The sequence below is a fragment of the Daphnia pulex genome, chromosome 4 (genome assembly GCF_021134715.1).
Source record: "Daphnia pulex isolate KAP4 chromosome 4, ASM2113471v1".
Lineage (NCBI taxonomy): Eukaryota > Metazoa > Arthropoda > Branchiopoda > Diplostraca > Daphniidae > Daphnia > Daphnia pulex.
The window spans coordinates 6,790,249-6,805,053 of NC_060020.1; the positions used below are offsets into that span (position 1 = coordinate 6,790,249).

The 14,805-nt window shown below is 42.2% G+C and overlaps 2 protein-coding genes across 4 annotated transcripts; one reads left to right on the top strand and one right to left on the bottom strand.

Annotated features, from left to right (window-relative positions):
- Positions 1-518: 518 nt before the first annotated feature.
- LOC124193173 (transcriptional regulator ATRX homolog) lies at positions 519-8,460 on the bottom strand. Of its 3 annotated transcripts, XM_046586854.1 has the most exons (18): positions 8,255-8,460; positions 7,875-7,958; positions 7,561-7,805; positions 7,383-7,495; positions 7,194-7,322; positions 6,972-7,123; positions 5,478-6,891; positions 4,461-5,414; positions 4,015-4,383; positions 3,347-3,929; positions 2,901-3,284; positions 2,486-2,808; positions 2,166-2,419; positions 2,019-2,097; positions 1,468-1,950; positions 1,198-1,387; positions 998-1,141; positions 519-925 (listed from the first exon to the last, which is right to left on the bottom strand). In XM_046586854.1, exons 2-18 carry the CDS (start codon positions 7,952-7,954, stop codon positions 900-902), a joined length of 5,922 nt encoding a protein of 1,973 aa, XP_046442810.1. In that variant the 5' UTR covers positions 7,955-7,958; positions 8,255-8,460; the 3' UTR covers positions 519-899. The 3 variants fall into 3 exon arrangements, with proteins under 3 accessions (XP_046442810.1, XP_046442811.1, XP_046442812.1); XM_046586855.1 differs by having other exon boundaries at positions 7,561-7,960; XM_046586856.1 differs by lacking the exons at positions 6,972-7,123; positions 7,194-7,322; positions 7,383-7,495; positions 7,561-7,805 and having other exon boundaries at positions 7,875-7,960.
- A 427-nt stretch (positions 8,461-8,887) lies between these two features.
- LOC124193175 (TBC1 domain family member 19-like) lies at positions 8,888-14,794 on the top strand. Its single transcript, XM_046586858.1, has 13 exons — positions 8,888-9,516; positions 9,698-9,868; positions 9,956-9,983; positions 10,158-10,268; positions 10,542-10,629; positions 10,781-10,841; positions 11,719-11,842; positions 11,957-12,069; positions 12,182-12,256; positions 13,163-13,225; positions 13,557-13,797; positions 14,058-14,259; positions 14,420-14,794. Exons 1-13 carry the CDS (start codon positions 9,400-9,402, stop codon positions 14,679-14,681), a joined length of 1,656 nt encoding a protein of 551 aa, XP_046442814.1. The 5' UTR covers positions 8,888-9,399; the 3' UTR covers positions 14,682-14,794.
- The last annotated feature ends 11 nt before the right edge of the window (positions 14,795-14,805 follow it).

The window sequence follows — 14,805 nt, forward strand, 5'->3', positions numbered from 1 at the left end:
GTTTTTTTTTTAAATAACCGTTTAAATTTAAATAACTTAGGACTACTAGGACATAAATAGAAAATGAACCCCAGTCGTAAATTCTCTTTAAGCAAACATTTTGTCAATCTTCATACCTCTTCACTTGACTTGAATTTCACATAAAATGAAATTACTTGGATCAAGGATCAAAATCAAATACGCAATAAATAGTGATAAATTCTATGTTTGAAATTCTTTCATCAAGTTCTGACTCAAGGAAAGCCACTTCTTGATTTATAACTTTTTTTGCACATTTGGTACTAATGATTTTGTTGTGCTATAGACCTGTCACCATACTCGTTCAAATTGTATTAACGAATTCGTGAGATTCGATTCGAACAATATTAAGAATACAATAAAGCATTATCACATGAAAAATAAAATAAAGATACATCAAGAGCAATCAAGAAAAGTAAATTTCAAGATTTTCTGTGAAATGAAATGTGAATCGATAATTCTAATCAGTGAGTGAAAGGTAGAAATCAAGTAATATCATATGAAATTTCTTGGTGAATGTATTTAATTGAAAACAAACTTGGGTAGGTAAACGGAATAAAGCACAAGGTTGGGGAATACAGGAACAACTAATTTCATCACAATCTCATTTATAGAGAAAGGAAAAAAATAACCGAAGGAAGGAAAACGGAGGACAATAAAAAAAAACCTAAGCTAATAAAAAAAATTATGCATCACCCACAGCCGATTAAATTGAAACTGGTGATTTCCCTAGGAATCTCGCGAGAGGCTTTATCAACCAAGTCTGGCCGACATGCATAATAATATGGTTCCTCAAACAGCACAAGTTGATACAAAATTAAACTGGCGACCATCATTGGGAGAGCAGGTTGGTTTTCTTTCTGCATCTGTTTAAGTTCTGTTTACGTTTTAGGTACAGAATTAGATCCTAAAATAAAGAAAAACAAATTATTACAAATTCTATAATATGCGAGAGATATATGAGAATTTTGAATAATACCACTCGGTCCTGCTGGTTGATTCGATCCTGTAGCAGAGTTGTAAATAACAGGGGCCAGTCCATACAAATCTGTTCGCTGGTGTGGGCCTATGGTAGGCCTCCCGCGAGATCTTGGTGGAGCTGATGCGCCTAAACCACTGGGTCCTAAGACGAAGATGGTTAGTCAGATATTTAATTTTCCAAATAAATATGCAAACTACCTGGTAAGCCTGGTGATTGCGGAGTATTACCAAATTGGCGTTTGAGCTGGTCAGCAGCTACTTGGCGCTGCATTAGTAATCTTTGAGCATCACCGGGTTGCTGTAATGCTGCAGACTGAGCGGAAGCAGCGGCTGCGGCGGCTGAAGCGGCAGCTGCTTGCTGGACAGAAAAGTTTTGAAGTTGATCAACCTAGAATAAATAAAAATAATAAGTTAGGAACAGTGTTTTAAAATAAAAACAAAATCTGATTCATTAGAAAATGAACTCACTGTCAATCGAAGCCTTCCAAGGAACTCGTCCTGATTAATCCCAGGATTAGAGTTGTAGATCATAGCCGCTATGCTACTCAGTGGAATACCAGCAACCGATCGTCCGGCGAGTCCTCCTAAAATTTCTGGCATTCCAGGCATACTCATAAAACCAGGCATTTCATTCATCATCATGCCCATCATAGGGTTTACGCCGCGTTTCTCATTTTCAAAGTCATCCCAAGCGGCTTTGCGCTCGGCTTCCGTCAGTTCTTCTTCGGACTTGTTTTCGAGAAGCGAGTCATGTTCGTGGTAAGTAACGATCCAGTCCTTTCTTTGGATAGTGAGCTCAGCCAGAAGACGATCTTTCGGTAGAAGGGGAGTCGGTCGACGTAAATGGCTATCAGGTTCGAAGATATATAACTCGTTAAGATCCGCTGAGTTGAAATGGCGTTCGATTTGTTGCTCATCGACAACTCGGCACGATAATGATAGTTTCGTAACCTAGATTTAAAAAAAAAAACGGACAAGATTAGATTTTATACGAGTGAACCGATAATGAACTCTTTTACCTGGCGATCGTAAATTTTCTCCTCCATGGTGCCTTGAGCCAAAAAACGATAAATATAGCAAGGTTTCTTTTGCCCAAACCTAGAATAAGTCATAAAAATTGTAAGTTTGCGTTATTTAATAATTAATTAATAATTTAATTAACTCACCGATAAACGCGGAAAATACTTTGCACGTCGTGCGAGGGATTCCACGAGGCGTCAAAAATTATGACACGATTCGCTGCAACCAGATTGATTCCCAAGCCACCGGCTTTAGTTGAAATAAGAAACAGTCGAGAACGAAGATTGGAGGGATTGTTGAAAGCATTGCATGCGTTTTTACGCAGCTCCGCTGAAGTCTGTCCATCTAATCGGAAGTAGTCGTGATTGAAACGCCATGTCCCAATAGGATCCTGTTTTAACTGTATAGAAAAAATAATGCATAATGTAAAATGAAGAACTTCATGATGCTAAAAAGAAAAACTTACATCGGTGCTTGCCAAGCTCGCCCGATTTTTCTCATTTTGCTCGTCCTCGGCTGCGAGGAATTCCTCGATCAAATTTAACGAAACAAGGGACTGGCTGAAAACCAGGACCTTATCACCAATGAGCTCGCACTGACGAAGAATATCCATGAGAAGTATGAGCTTGCCACTGTGTTCCATTTTGACCATGTCCTCGTCTTGGACGAATTGTGACCACCAGGTGCTAGACATTGGAGTAGTCACGCCTAATTCATCTTCTGGCGGAGGCTGATCTCCACGGGCAGCACGCGTTCTCATTCTAAAGTTGTTTGATTTAGTTCCTGCCGCTGAAAATTTAACCGACAAAGAGTTCGTTAGTAACAGTCGAACATCTATAAAATGAAATGAAATGGTAATTTGAATTTGGGGTTACACGTACCGGCTTCTTTTTCATCGCCACTTTCATCCAAACAAACAACGCCGCCGTCATCGTCGCTCACGGGTGTTTCTCCTCGGTCGTCAATGAAATCCGCTATTGAACCTTCAGAATCACTGCTGTTGTTTTTTGCTTTAGCTTCACGATTAAGTTCTGCCAACAGCAACGCTTTGGGATGCGTCCAAACTCGCCCCAATTCCTGGAAATCGGCAAAGAGTCCAGCTCCTTTTCCGCGACCGATATGATTCGGACCACCCTTGGCATGATACTCCAGGTAATACTGGTACATCTTGATCTGTAGTTCCGACAACTTCACTGACACGACGTATTCGTGCTTAGGAGGCAAGAATGGAGTCAGAACGGCGTAATCGAATCGTTGCACGGAATCTGTTAAAAAAATATATATATCTTTAGATAACAAATTCAAGGAGAAGAAAAATGAAATTCACCTTCGAGCATTTTGTGCAATACGTGGGCTCGTCGTTTCATAACCCGTACGTCAGAGTCAGTCGAGTCGGCAGCCTGTCCGTTTTTAATGGGATTGGCAAATCGATTCGTGAATTCCCTAACTGTTCCCAGTAGATTAGGTTTGACGAACTGAATCATGCAGTGATATTCTAGCAAGCTATTCTGGAGCGGAGTGCCTGTCAAGACCACTCTTCTTCTAGTAGCGATCTTGTTCATTGCCTTGGACAGAGCTGTCTTCTCATTTTTCAGTAAATGGCCCTCATCGCATACAACGAGTTGCGGCCCAGGATCCACTAGAGAGCGTGTGAACACGTCGCGCTCTTTTTTTGTGATTTTTTTGTTGTTCTCGTTAGTTAGGTTGCGATACATATCGTAACCAATGATCATGACCCCTCCACCTTCCAGCCAACTCTGTAGCGTGTACTTTCGGATATCTTTACTATTACCCTTGGCGCTTGCCATTTCGTACACTTCAACATCTGAATTTGGCGGAAGCCATACGTTAAACTCGTTGACCCAGTTTAGGACTGTGCTAAGAGGACAGACTACTAGCACACGATCAACCTGGATCGAAGAAAAATACAATCAATAATTCTCTTGAATTGATATCTAAGAGCAGAAAAAATAAGAGGAAAGAACGCGATAATACCTTGCATGCTTTGTTTGTAAGGACCGTGTGCACCAACGTGACGACTTGAAGACTTTTACCCAAACCCATGCAATGGGCCAAAATACATCCAGAGCCAGGATGCTCCTTGAGTCTCTCGATGGATTCGAAGCAAGCATCCCACATGAACTTTACACCCTTGACCTGATGAGGCTTCAGTTTGGTGACGATATGTTTGTCCACCGTAACGAGTTCCTCTTTGGTTTTAGGGTCGAAATCTAAGACCAGGTGGTGGGTCTGCGCATTGATAAGGGCCATATCACCAACAAAGGCTTCATTGTAGAACCTTTGACGCTCAGCTATACGCCTTTTGCGATCTTCTTCTTCTTTGGCAGCGGCTTTAGTTTCATCCTGTTAAAGATTAATTTTACAAATCAGATACGTACAAAGGAAACAGCAAAGAAAAAAAAATTGAACAAGCGACTCACCTTAAGGTTTGTGTCTTTCATGATCTTTTTGATATTTTTCCTGCCTTTCGATCCGCCAGCTTCCGATCGCTGGGATTCGTTCAGAACCTCAATATCTGAATCGTTTGAGTTCTCGGAGTCACTTGTAGCGGCTCTCTTGATTCGACGACGTGATTTGGATTTAGATTTTCCATCTTTGCTAGAGTCGTCATCATCCGAAACTTCATCCGATGGGCTTGAACGCTTCTTCTTCCGCTTCTTCTTTTCTTTTTCTGATTCTGAAGATTGAAAATCTGAGTCTGATTGAATGCGCCGCTTCTTCCTTTCTCTAGTCTTCTTTTTTTCTTTCTTGGCTTCCTTGCCTTTCTGTGATTTCTTCGTGTCAGATTCGGCATCGGGATCACCAATTGACATACGCAATAGCTTATCAGTTTTGAGATTCGAGCCTTTGACAGCACCTTCTTCATCTGTGCTTAGACCGATGACTTCTTCTTTTAACTCAATTATTCCAATATCATCGGTTTCCATCGCCAAATCACATTCTATAATTATTTTTTCTTCTGCTGATTTTGGAGCTTCGTCTGGAATATTCTCAGTTTCTTGGGTGTCCATATCAAAATCTGAATCTGAATCACTAGCTGCTAACAAAGCTAGACGAACGGCTTCGTTGCGATCAGGAATCGACGATGTCGTTGACAACTTGGTTATTCCAGTTACTTGCTCAGTTGCTTCAATCTCTGAGGACGAAGATGATGAATCCAGATCTTCAAGCCGAAAAGGTTTTGTTTCAGATTTTTTAATCTTTGAGTACTGTTTTTTAGGCTTATCTGCCTCTTTCTCAAAGCCCCCTGGATCGGAATCATCCAATTCAGAAGTCGAGCTATTTACTGCAATTTTTATCGGACTTTTCACTAGGCGGTCGACTTGTTTTTTGAGCATCGATTCTTCCGATTCCTTTCCGTTTAGCACTTCGTTCTGCAAATAAAAAATTTTTGTTTTAAGTTATTAGAAATGTTTTTAATCTACTCTTATCCTTACCAAATTAGTGATGCGATTGACGACGACGGCGCATTCGGCTTTCAGCTTAGGATCGTCCTCTAACCCCAGCGGTATGCTTCTTCTTTTCTTTGTTCTCTTTACACGAGGGCTGAGCTTCAATTCAGCGAGACTGTCGTCTGAATCGGAGGATTCCCTTAAAAGTTCTAGCCTTGCCTTTTCATTCAAATCTATTTCTGGTGATGATGACGATTTGAGAGATTTCGAGCTCTGACTTGTCACTGGTGTTGAGGTTCTCAATGTTGAGTTGACAATGACTTCATCGTTCGATGCAGGCAAGACTTTTGTGCTGGTGCGTTCCTTTGAGGTTGGTGTACTTCTAGAGAGTTTAGATTTGAAGGATTTATTTCCTGTTGCTGCGAGAGACGGGGTGCCTACACCTCTTGCTGAGCCGGCAGTGGGGGATGGTGTAGTAGAAATTTTCGCTTCTTGTTTGATAACGACTTTGTCATTATTAACATTACTGACCTCACCTTTTGGCAAAATATGATCGAGTGGAACTGTCTTTGTGGAATCCTCAAGATCGGAATCATTTTCAGATTGGGTCTTAGCGAACATATCGGGTGAATGCGAATTTAACTCTGTCGTTATAAATTTGACTGGAAATGGTTCCAGAGACAGCTTATGATCACCTTCAACTAAACTAGCTTGCCTTTCTTGGAGAGCGTCTTCTTCGGTCGGTTTACTTTCAGTAAGCTCTGAGAACGTATCGAAAAATTCGACAGATTCATCATTTGCGAGAGTATCTTCCACTGTTGGCAATCGGGTCTTCTCAGCTGCGTTGGGTTGTGCTTCAGCTTCATTTGATGAGCTGTTGTCCCCAGACTGTTCTTCTGTTGGTAAGGGACTTGGGCAATGTGGAATAGTTGCTTGACTGCTCAAGGAGCAAATAGATTTCCGAGGAGAATCTTTCGTAGAATTTGAAGTTGCCGAATGGGGAGGTGGCGATTCCCGAACTTCGGCATAGTAATCTTGCTTGCTGTTTGCTTCCCTAAAGTTTTTAATTTTCACTATAAGTCGCTTGCCGGCTCTTGGAGTCGAATCCTGCTTTAAGATGGATGATTCCTGTTGATCGACCTCTATGTCTGCGGTGTTGCCATAATTCTGTTCAAATTTAGCAACCAGCTTCTCCTCCAGTAACTTCATATTTAGGCGAGTTGTGACGACGGCTTTACGAAGTTTACGGCAGTAATTAACGACCTTGTCTTTCTGTTGGTGACACGAACTTCCATCGGCTTCTTCGCATTCTTTAGACCAACTGACTCCCACTTTTGATGCCAGTGCCTTACAGTACGTGGCCAACTTTTCTGCTTCACTTATGATGGCTGGCAACCAAATGGAAGGATCACTCGAAACATTCGTGTCCTGCAGTGATCGCCTTGACAAAGACTTTCGACTAAATAAAATAAATAAACATTTATAACACGTTTAAAGGTATTATTAATTGATTCATTTTAAAATGGGAGAAATGCATACCCAGGAGTTGATTTCATCGCTGACATGACCATTCTACATAGCGCTCTTTGACTCCAAAGGGGAAGATTGTTGCAAACTAAGCAACTCCACTTGCACTTACTGCTTGTGATTTCTAGAAGATTCACACGTCCTAAGCAACGTCTTAAGCATGCCTGTCATGTACATTCGGATAGACTGATTAAAAGAAAAACCTACTTTCTTAGCGAATTTTAAAAACATTACCTTGCAAAACACATTCGTGCAGGTATCGCAGCATATAATCATTCCGCCTTCGGCACACCAACGGCAATACTCATCATGTCCGTTTTCATCTTTGGTAAAAGGGCCGTTACTGTAAAATTCTCGACAACTCTACGAATTGAAAATAAAATTCGTAACCAGAACATGACTGTGAAATTAAATGAAACTAACTTTGCACACGAGTACACCTAAAACTGGGTGGATTCTGATGTTATCCCGATTGACAAGGAAAAGCTGGCACGAACAAGTGGTACACTTCAATGATGACATCTGAGCATTATTTGCTGTAGACACATACACAATTAAAGTTATTGTAATGGAAATTTAAAGGCAAAATAAGGTAATTTACCCTGCTTGTAATTCTCAAAGAATTGCAGCTCTTCGTCAGTCATTTTCATTAGTGTTTCTTCATCATAGATAATTGAACTTTGATTAAATGGAACTAAAGATTTTCCAGTGGTAACTGCCATGGAATTTTTTGAAGCTGAGGCAGTAGGTTTTCCATTATCCTTCAAACCACAGGTGGCTCCAACATACTCTTCCGCTGAAGAGTCTTCAAACATATCAACATCATTTGAAGAATCTTTCTCCAATCTAAAAAAAAAACATTAAGTCATTAAGGCATTGAAAACAGATAATAAAACACTGTGTGAAATATTTTACCTGCAGTCTTCACTCATGTCCTCATTCTGTTCTGCTGAACCAAAATCAGGAATGCTGAAATCCTCGACAGATGAGGTCATTTTTCTCTAAAATAATTAACGAATTTTTAATTGAAAAAATTAATTGAAAGTTTCATAAGTAAATAAATTGAAAACTATTGGTGATCAGTAAGTTGAAAGGGATAGTTCTCAAAAGTGTTCACTCATGCATGGACCCAAGACATCTAAAGGTCACTTGTTTTTTTGTCTTTGTAATAACAACAGAAATTTTTAAGGAAACAAACATTCACAGGGAAAGACAAAAACCAAGAAGCCAAACTGAGCAGGGAAATCACAACAAAACTTAACAGTGAAGCATTCATAGCCTTTATCGTAAATTACCCAATCTTTTCAATGCTTCAGTTTCGACCGTAACTGAGCAATCTCGTACGCAAACCCAGCAAATCTGAAAATCTGCATAAAATGCCAATATCAGGAGGAGCACAGTAGAAAAAAAAAAGAACTGTTAACAAATTCAGTGTCTTTCTAAAAACCAAAAAAATAGTTGTGAGGACTCAAGGCGCCATTAGACCGGCTAACAACGTTGTCGGATTGTATTTTTGTCTTTTTTTTTTATTTCGTTCTGATCTTTTGTGTTGAAGGAGGGGGTACATTGCGCTGAGCCAAGAGCTGTGCGCGCGTCTGTTTAAAAAATAAATCGGCGTCGACGAAGAGTGCGCAAGATGAAAAGAAAAAAACTAGGGATGCTTGGACTTACCGTTTTCGAGCGACCGTCTATCCAGGAACTTGAGGCCGACTATGCCCAGCTCACTTGAAGACCTGGAGTTTCAATCCGACGCCAAATGGTTAATGTATGAGAAAATATGGATGATTAGAGCCCTAGCCGCGCATCGAGGATGCTGTTTCGCCTCTATTGATTCCCGTTGAAACGACCATAGCGCTTGCGCCAATTTCAAATTAGATTCAAAAAGAGCCATGGAGCAAACGACGTGGAGGGATGGAGGATTGCAAGGAAGTGAGAGAGAGAGAGAGAGGGAGAAGGGTGGAGGGGGAAGGGCTCTACAAGACCGTTAAAGCTGATGCTTGATATTTTAGAAATTCTAGTAATTATAGAGTTGAGTCCGCACAATTTCTCACCCCCTAATTCCACCCTCTTCGCCGCTCTTCCGTCTATTCGTCCATCCGCCGTCTATATCCGTCTATTCGTGGTGTCGTCCACCTTTCCCCCCCTCTCTTCCACACGATCTCTTCCCGCTCCCCCCTTTGTTGGCCTCTCCCGAATTTCGGCCATTGCTTAGCAACATTACGGGGGGATTGCGACTGTATAGCCTATGGAGAGAAACGGACGACGGATGTTTGATCGATCGAATGAGGGAAGGCCATATTGGGTCACAGTTGGGGAGTTGTTTTAACTCGCTCTCCTAACCAGCCAGGTTTCACTGCCAGGCTGAAATTCGATTGACGTTTCTCATTCGGCACAACAAACGGCAAAGACAAAAAAAGTGGAGAAAAAGGGGAATCGAAAAATGTCTCCGACCAGTTCGGCAGCATCCGGCGAGGTGTCGATCCAGGAACAGGTGGCAGCGTGCATGGAAGAATTGCAAATCCTGGGCACACTAGAAAAAGTCATCGCTGCCTCCGAGGTAAGTTGTCTTACAATTACGTTTTACTGCACACAGCCCAGCACTTATTATTATTAGTTGGCAATTAAATCAGTTTAGTTTCATTTGACGGTCCGTGTTTATCAGACACAGTTAAAGACATTTTATAACCTAATAAAATGCCGAGGCAGTAATTAAATTCTGAATGTGCTATTTTTTGTAGCACATTTGTATTGCGACTCCGCTGGGCACTGGGGACTTCCTGGCCGACTTACGGCACGCATTCCGGCTCAATGGCATCGAAACGTGCATCAAGAACGCACTTGTGTTGTCCCGGCGACGCAAAAACATGAAGGACGAGCAGGAGCAACTGACCTATATGAGGAAAGCTCAAGTATGATTGCACAGGCTGTCTCTTTGTCAACAACAAACTCAAGTAATTGTTTAACAATCACCTCTCCATGATTCCCTTTGGCCATAGACCCACTTCGAGCGTCGTGTCAGCAAGGGTGCGTGTTTTCCATTTTCCTATTATTTAATATCATATATTCCTATGTGTGTGCCTATCCTAACAATTCATCCTGTCACTCGCTAAAAGCTATTCACGCTAAACTTATTTCCAATTTGATTTCAATCGAATCAACACCGGTTTCCAACAACTTTGATATGACTATAACGAGCAGCCCTCTTGAATCTCCAAACGGATTTGAAACTCTCCCTGCTTCGTCAACGTTCCTCATCAGAAGCTCAAGAACTATCATCAAAATGGGATGAGCTCAGCACTTACGATCAAGGTAAAAGAAAATCATGAGCATCAGATTTTCCGTCTTGACGGAATGTCTGTTTGTGCTAATATATACTCGGCCAAGTGCGTACACAATGGGCTACCTACCTTCAAGGTGGAGTCCCAAGTTTCTCGTCTGTAAGTTATAGCTAAACGGAGAGACTATATAGACTTTTGTTTAGCCAACTTGTGTTGAATGTTCTTAGCCGGAATATCTCTCCGCTTGTGTGTATTATACTGTCTGCTGCTGCGTATATAACATTTCTACCTTGTGTGTTCACAGACGTCGGCTCCATCCGTAATCTCTACTCGACCCAGGACTTGTACGAGGCGGTGGTGGCTCTGCGGGATCCCGATTACTCCATTAACCGGTCTGGGGTTTTAATTTTATTTTGTAGCGTGTGTGCATGAAGAGAGAGAGCCTAGCGCATATACGTATAGTAATGCTCGTAGATATATATCTCGGCTGATGTATGAATATGTTTACCATCTCGGCACGCGCTCATTATACATCTGCTGCAGGTTGGAGGAGAAATGGAGCGCGGTCAAAATACCATTAAACGTCCCGACGTTTGAAGAGTTGGTGAGTTTCCAATACGTACCCGATGGCGTTTCCGCTTCGCTTTAGTACCGTACTTGATTCTCATGATATTTCCTTCCCCTTCTCTCTCTCTCTCTCTCTCTCTACCTCCCGCTTTGTTTGACATCATATACATTACAGAGACGATCAATACATCCACACAGCATCAGTGTTGTATGACTTGACAATTCCCCGTCAGTTTACAACGGACTATAAGCCCTAATATGAATAACTTAGCGCTCCGCGTGACTCGGCACGGCGTTCGTTTAAGAACTCAAAAGCTGTAGATAGTCTCTGTATATTGCACACAATCACATCGATACAAAAGCCAACGAAAAATAGTCAACGCGGAACTTTTGTATCAGCCAAAGTTATTTCTATCCACCTCCCCATAAACTGCCAATTAAAATTGCAACATCGGATTTTCGACTATCAAAGATAAAACAGCAAAGCCCTCCCCCCCTAGCCCCTACTGATTTCGATTGATGATGCGTGAATACATCGCCAACATGATTCGGTCGTCCCCATCCAACGTCAGTTGATCTTTCACATAATCCATCTAAAATGAAATGTCTTTGCCTTCCGCTGCTCATGGGTGTGGTTCATTTGCCCTAACGAATTGGCTACTCGGCCAATCCCCCCCCCCCCCTATGATGTCTAATGTTTGCCCTTGCGCTTATGTAGTTGCACGTAGAGTAGACAGCTATATAATTAAAGGGCTGATTTCGTACCCGGTTCCCCTTCCCCCTCTAACTCTCTCCCCCCAAGAGATGTTATTACTCTGCACACTTAAAAATCTGTTTTTCTCTCTCTTTTCTTTTCTTTTTCCGTGTCTGTCTGGCCGTCGTCTATCCTCATTCGTTGCATCACGCACAACTAGCAAGAACTCTTTTCAGACATGTGCACGAGTGTTGACCCGCTTTTGGGGCTCGGCTCATCTTTGGTACTGCAGGGCAATTCAAACGTGACCTTACTCAATCACCGGATCACTCTCGGAACAAAAGGTTGGTTAACCTTTCTGACTGCGGCTGCTATAAACATGTTTGCTGAATTCAATGTACACGTACTACTATCTGTTCATTTCCTGTCGTGTGGAACATCACGTCGCCATCTTCCAGTGGTGGCCGAGAATGACATCCTCCTGTCGGAGGAGTTCGTCAAGGGTGGGTGTCCATCTCATCTGCGAAAAGGGCTCTGGAAGCAGGTCCTTCTGTCACACGTTGGCGAAAAAGTTTGAATTTTTTTTCTTTCTTTTATTATATAAGTAAAACATTGTTGACTCAAAAAATTAATTTTCTGCCATGTCTGTTGGCTTATGAAATCATCAACAATGGGAACAAAAGGAGAAGACCTACTTTCAGGCCAAAAAGCACGCCGTCATCCAAACCGAGTACTTGACAGACAAAATTATAATGAAGGTATTTGAGCATAAATTTTTACAAATTCTATGTAAAAATGCAATGCCACTCGCTAAGGTATATATGCATACAAACAGTATCATGTCTCACGCAGTTTGACATGAGGATCCCCCTGGTCGGCTCGCCCATTTCTTTCGTGATAGAATTACCGCTACGCATGCCATTTTGCTATTTGTGCCTACTATCTACATAATAGTGCTGCAGAAAGACTTGCGTATAGAGAGATTAAATGTAAAGCGAGAAGATGAAAAATCATAACCCCAGACTCAAATCGTGACGACTCGCTATATAGTCCCGGGCGTGTTTCAACACTGCGAGAAAGAAAAATAAAATAAAAAAACGAACGAACTATTTTAGAGTCGAACCGAATATATATAGTATCTGACATAGTCCCGACAGGGGGGAAAATGACGATGTAGCTACCATTGAGGTAGGCAGTAATGGTGCAGTACATTGTATAACTATCATCAGGTGGGCGCAACTCGTTTTTCTTCAATTCCCCAGACGGGATGAATGACACTTGCACGAAATCTCGATTTGCCTTTTTTTCTTATTTTTTTTTTTTCAATTCGTGAGCTGTTGTCTGTCGTGAAACAATCTTTTTTTGACTATATAACGATTATAGCCAAGAATTTTATGTATGAATGGATGCATGAGTGAGAGGGAAAGAAGTGCGTGCCCCCATTTGCCGTTTTTTCTTTTTAAAGGCGACACACACGGCCGTATAACTTCCCGCGTGACAAATTCTTTGACGCTCTTTCAGCTCCCGTCTGCTATAATCGCGTCGTAAAAGATGGGAAAAACTGAAAGAGAGAGCAAACAAAGTGGGCAGACGTGTGTATATAATAGAGCTATAGGTTGACACACACACCATCTGATTCTTTCTTTTCTCTTTCGTTTTTCCAGGACATTCAGCTAACGGCGTCGAGAGACGAGCATTACTTTGTATTCGAAGATCTCATCTACCAGGTGACGTCATAACTTTTCTCCTCTCGAAAACATTTTTCTTTTTTTCTCGATGGCCAATTTCTTATACTCACGCCCACCCAAAGGCAATCGACTTAATGAGCCAATCTGCATTGTCTAGACGCCGGTCCTATACCTGTGCTGTTTATAAGTAGGAAAGAAGGCTCTTATAGTAAATCTCTTTTAGGAAGGAAGTTGTTGGTAATCGCATACTTGCGCAATGCGCTTATTGTGTGCCTCCTGCGTGTATACAATGAAAATGGTTCACTTCCTGCTGGCTCACGGTTCCGCTTGATCGCCGATTTTATTTTTTTCGTTTGTTTTTTGTTCGAAGGTGTCGCTCTGCTTTTCACGAGACCCTTACGTCTGCCTCCAATTGTGCTCGAAATTCGGGTCGAGAGCGCAGACAACGTCCCGCTTCGCCCATGCACCCGACATTTCTTCTTCGGCGAGCGGCGGCAGCAGTGGAACTGGCGGCAGAGCCGACGGCGACGCTATCGGTGGTCAATCCTCCGTGACGACGTCCGCTTTCCCGCCGTCCAGTTGCATCCCTTTCTACGGCTGGGCCATGTACGGTACGTTCGGTATACAATGCGAGAAAGCTAATGATCGTCTCTCGCGCACTTAGCAGTTCATTCCGTGTGTCGACAAGGAAATGAAATGAAATAAATGAAACTGGAACGCACTTTGGCGGTCGTCCGAGTATATACGTGGAAAACGAGCGAAAAAATGACGAAGCGCTAGACAAGTCATAACATTTGCTTTTAATGGGCTCGTTATGTATCTATTTATACGCGGGTTTTCTCTTTTTTGTGTGTGCTGTGCGTGCATTTAGTGGCTCCACTGTGCTATGTCTACGAAGAGGCCGAAGACATTTACTACACGCTGCGCGCCATGTACGTCAAGTATTGGTCGAGATTACATCGATTATCGTCGCACGGTCAGGGTATTGTCGCCCTGTCTGTTCTATTTGAACGACTCATCCAACAGCAGGAACCCGAGCTCTGGATTCATTGTCTCAACAACAACATTGAGCCGTAATAACAACTGAATTGCTATGTTCTAGATAAGACAGCACGTGTTACACACTCACTTCCTGCATGGCGCTATTGAGCTGCCCAATTCTTCCGACACCTTTCTATTCATTCTTATTTTACCTCCTGCGTTCTCGTTCGTTATTTATTATTACCCGCACAGGTTGAGAATCGCAATGCCTTGGATGGTTCAGGCTTTCAGCGGCTTCCTCATTCCGGAACAGTTGCTCTTCCTGTGGGATCTCATTCTGGGCTTCGATTCGATGCTTCTGCTACCGCTGCTGGCCGCCAGCATCTTCAGCTTGCGCCGTGAAAACTTGCACCGCATCTTGTCGCACGACTCGGCCGAGACCATCTTTTCGGATTTGTCCACCATCCAAGTGGTGCCTCTTCTTCAGATGGCACTCACCCAGCAGACCGGATAAAATAACAAGGATCACAAAGAAAAAAAAAAGAACTGCGTCATCGTCAGTTCATTCAAATTTCTGGTTCTATTATTTGTACCATGTAGAAATGCCGAATAAAAACACGCACAATGCTTTCTCAAAA

Coding starts and splice junctions, on each gene's coding strand:
- LOC124193175 (XM_046586858.1), top strand. CDS start 9,400: ATGTCTCCGACCAGTTCGGCAGCATCCGGCGAGGTGTCGATCCAGGAA. Junction 9,517..9,697: donor AAGTCATCGCTGCCTCCGAG/GTAAGTTGTCTT, acceptor TATTTTTTGTAG/CACATTTGTATTGCGACTCC. Junction 9,984..10,157: donor CGAGCGTCGTGTCAGCAAGG/GTGCGTGTTTTC, acceptor TATAACGAGCAG/CCCTCTTGAATCTCCAAACG.
- LOC124193173 (XM_046586854.1), bottom strand. CDS start 7,954: ATGACCTCATCTGTCGAGGATTTCAGCATTCCTGATTTTGGTTCAGCA. Junction 7,806..7,874: donor GACATGAGTGAAGACTGCAG/GTAAAATATTTC, acceptor TTTTTTTTTTAG/ATTGGAGAAAGATTCTTCAA. Junction 1,951..2,018: donor AGAAAATTTACGATCGCCAG/GTAAAAGAGTTC, acceptor TTTTAAATCTAG/GTTACGAAACTATCATTATC.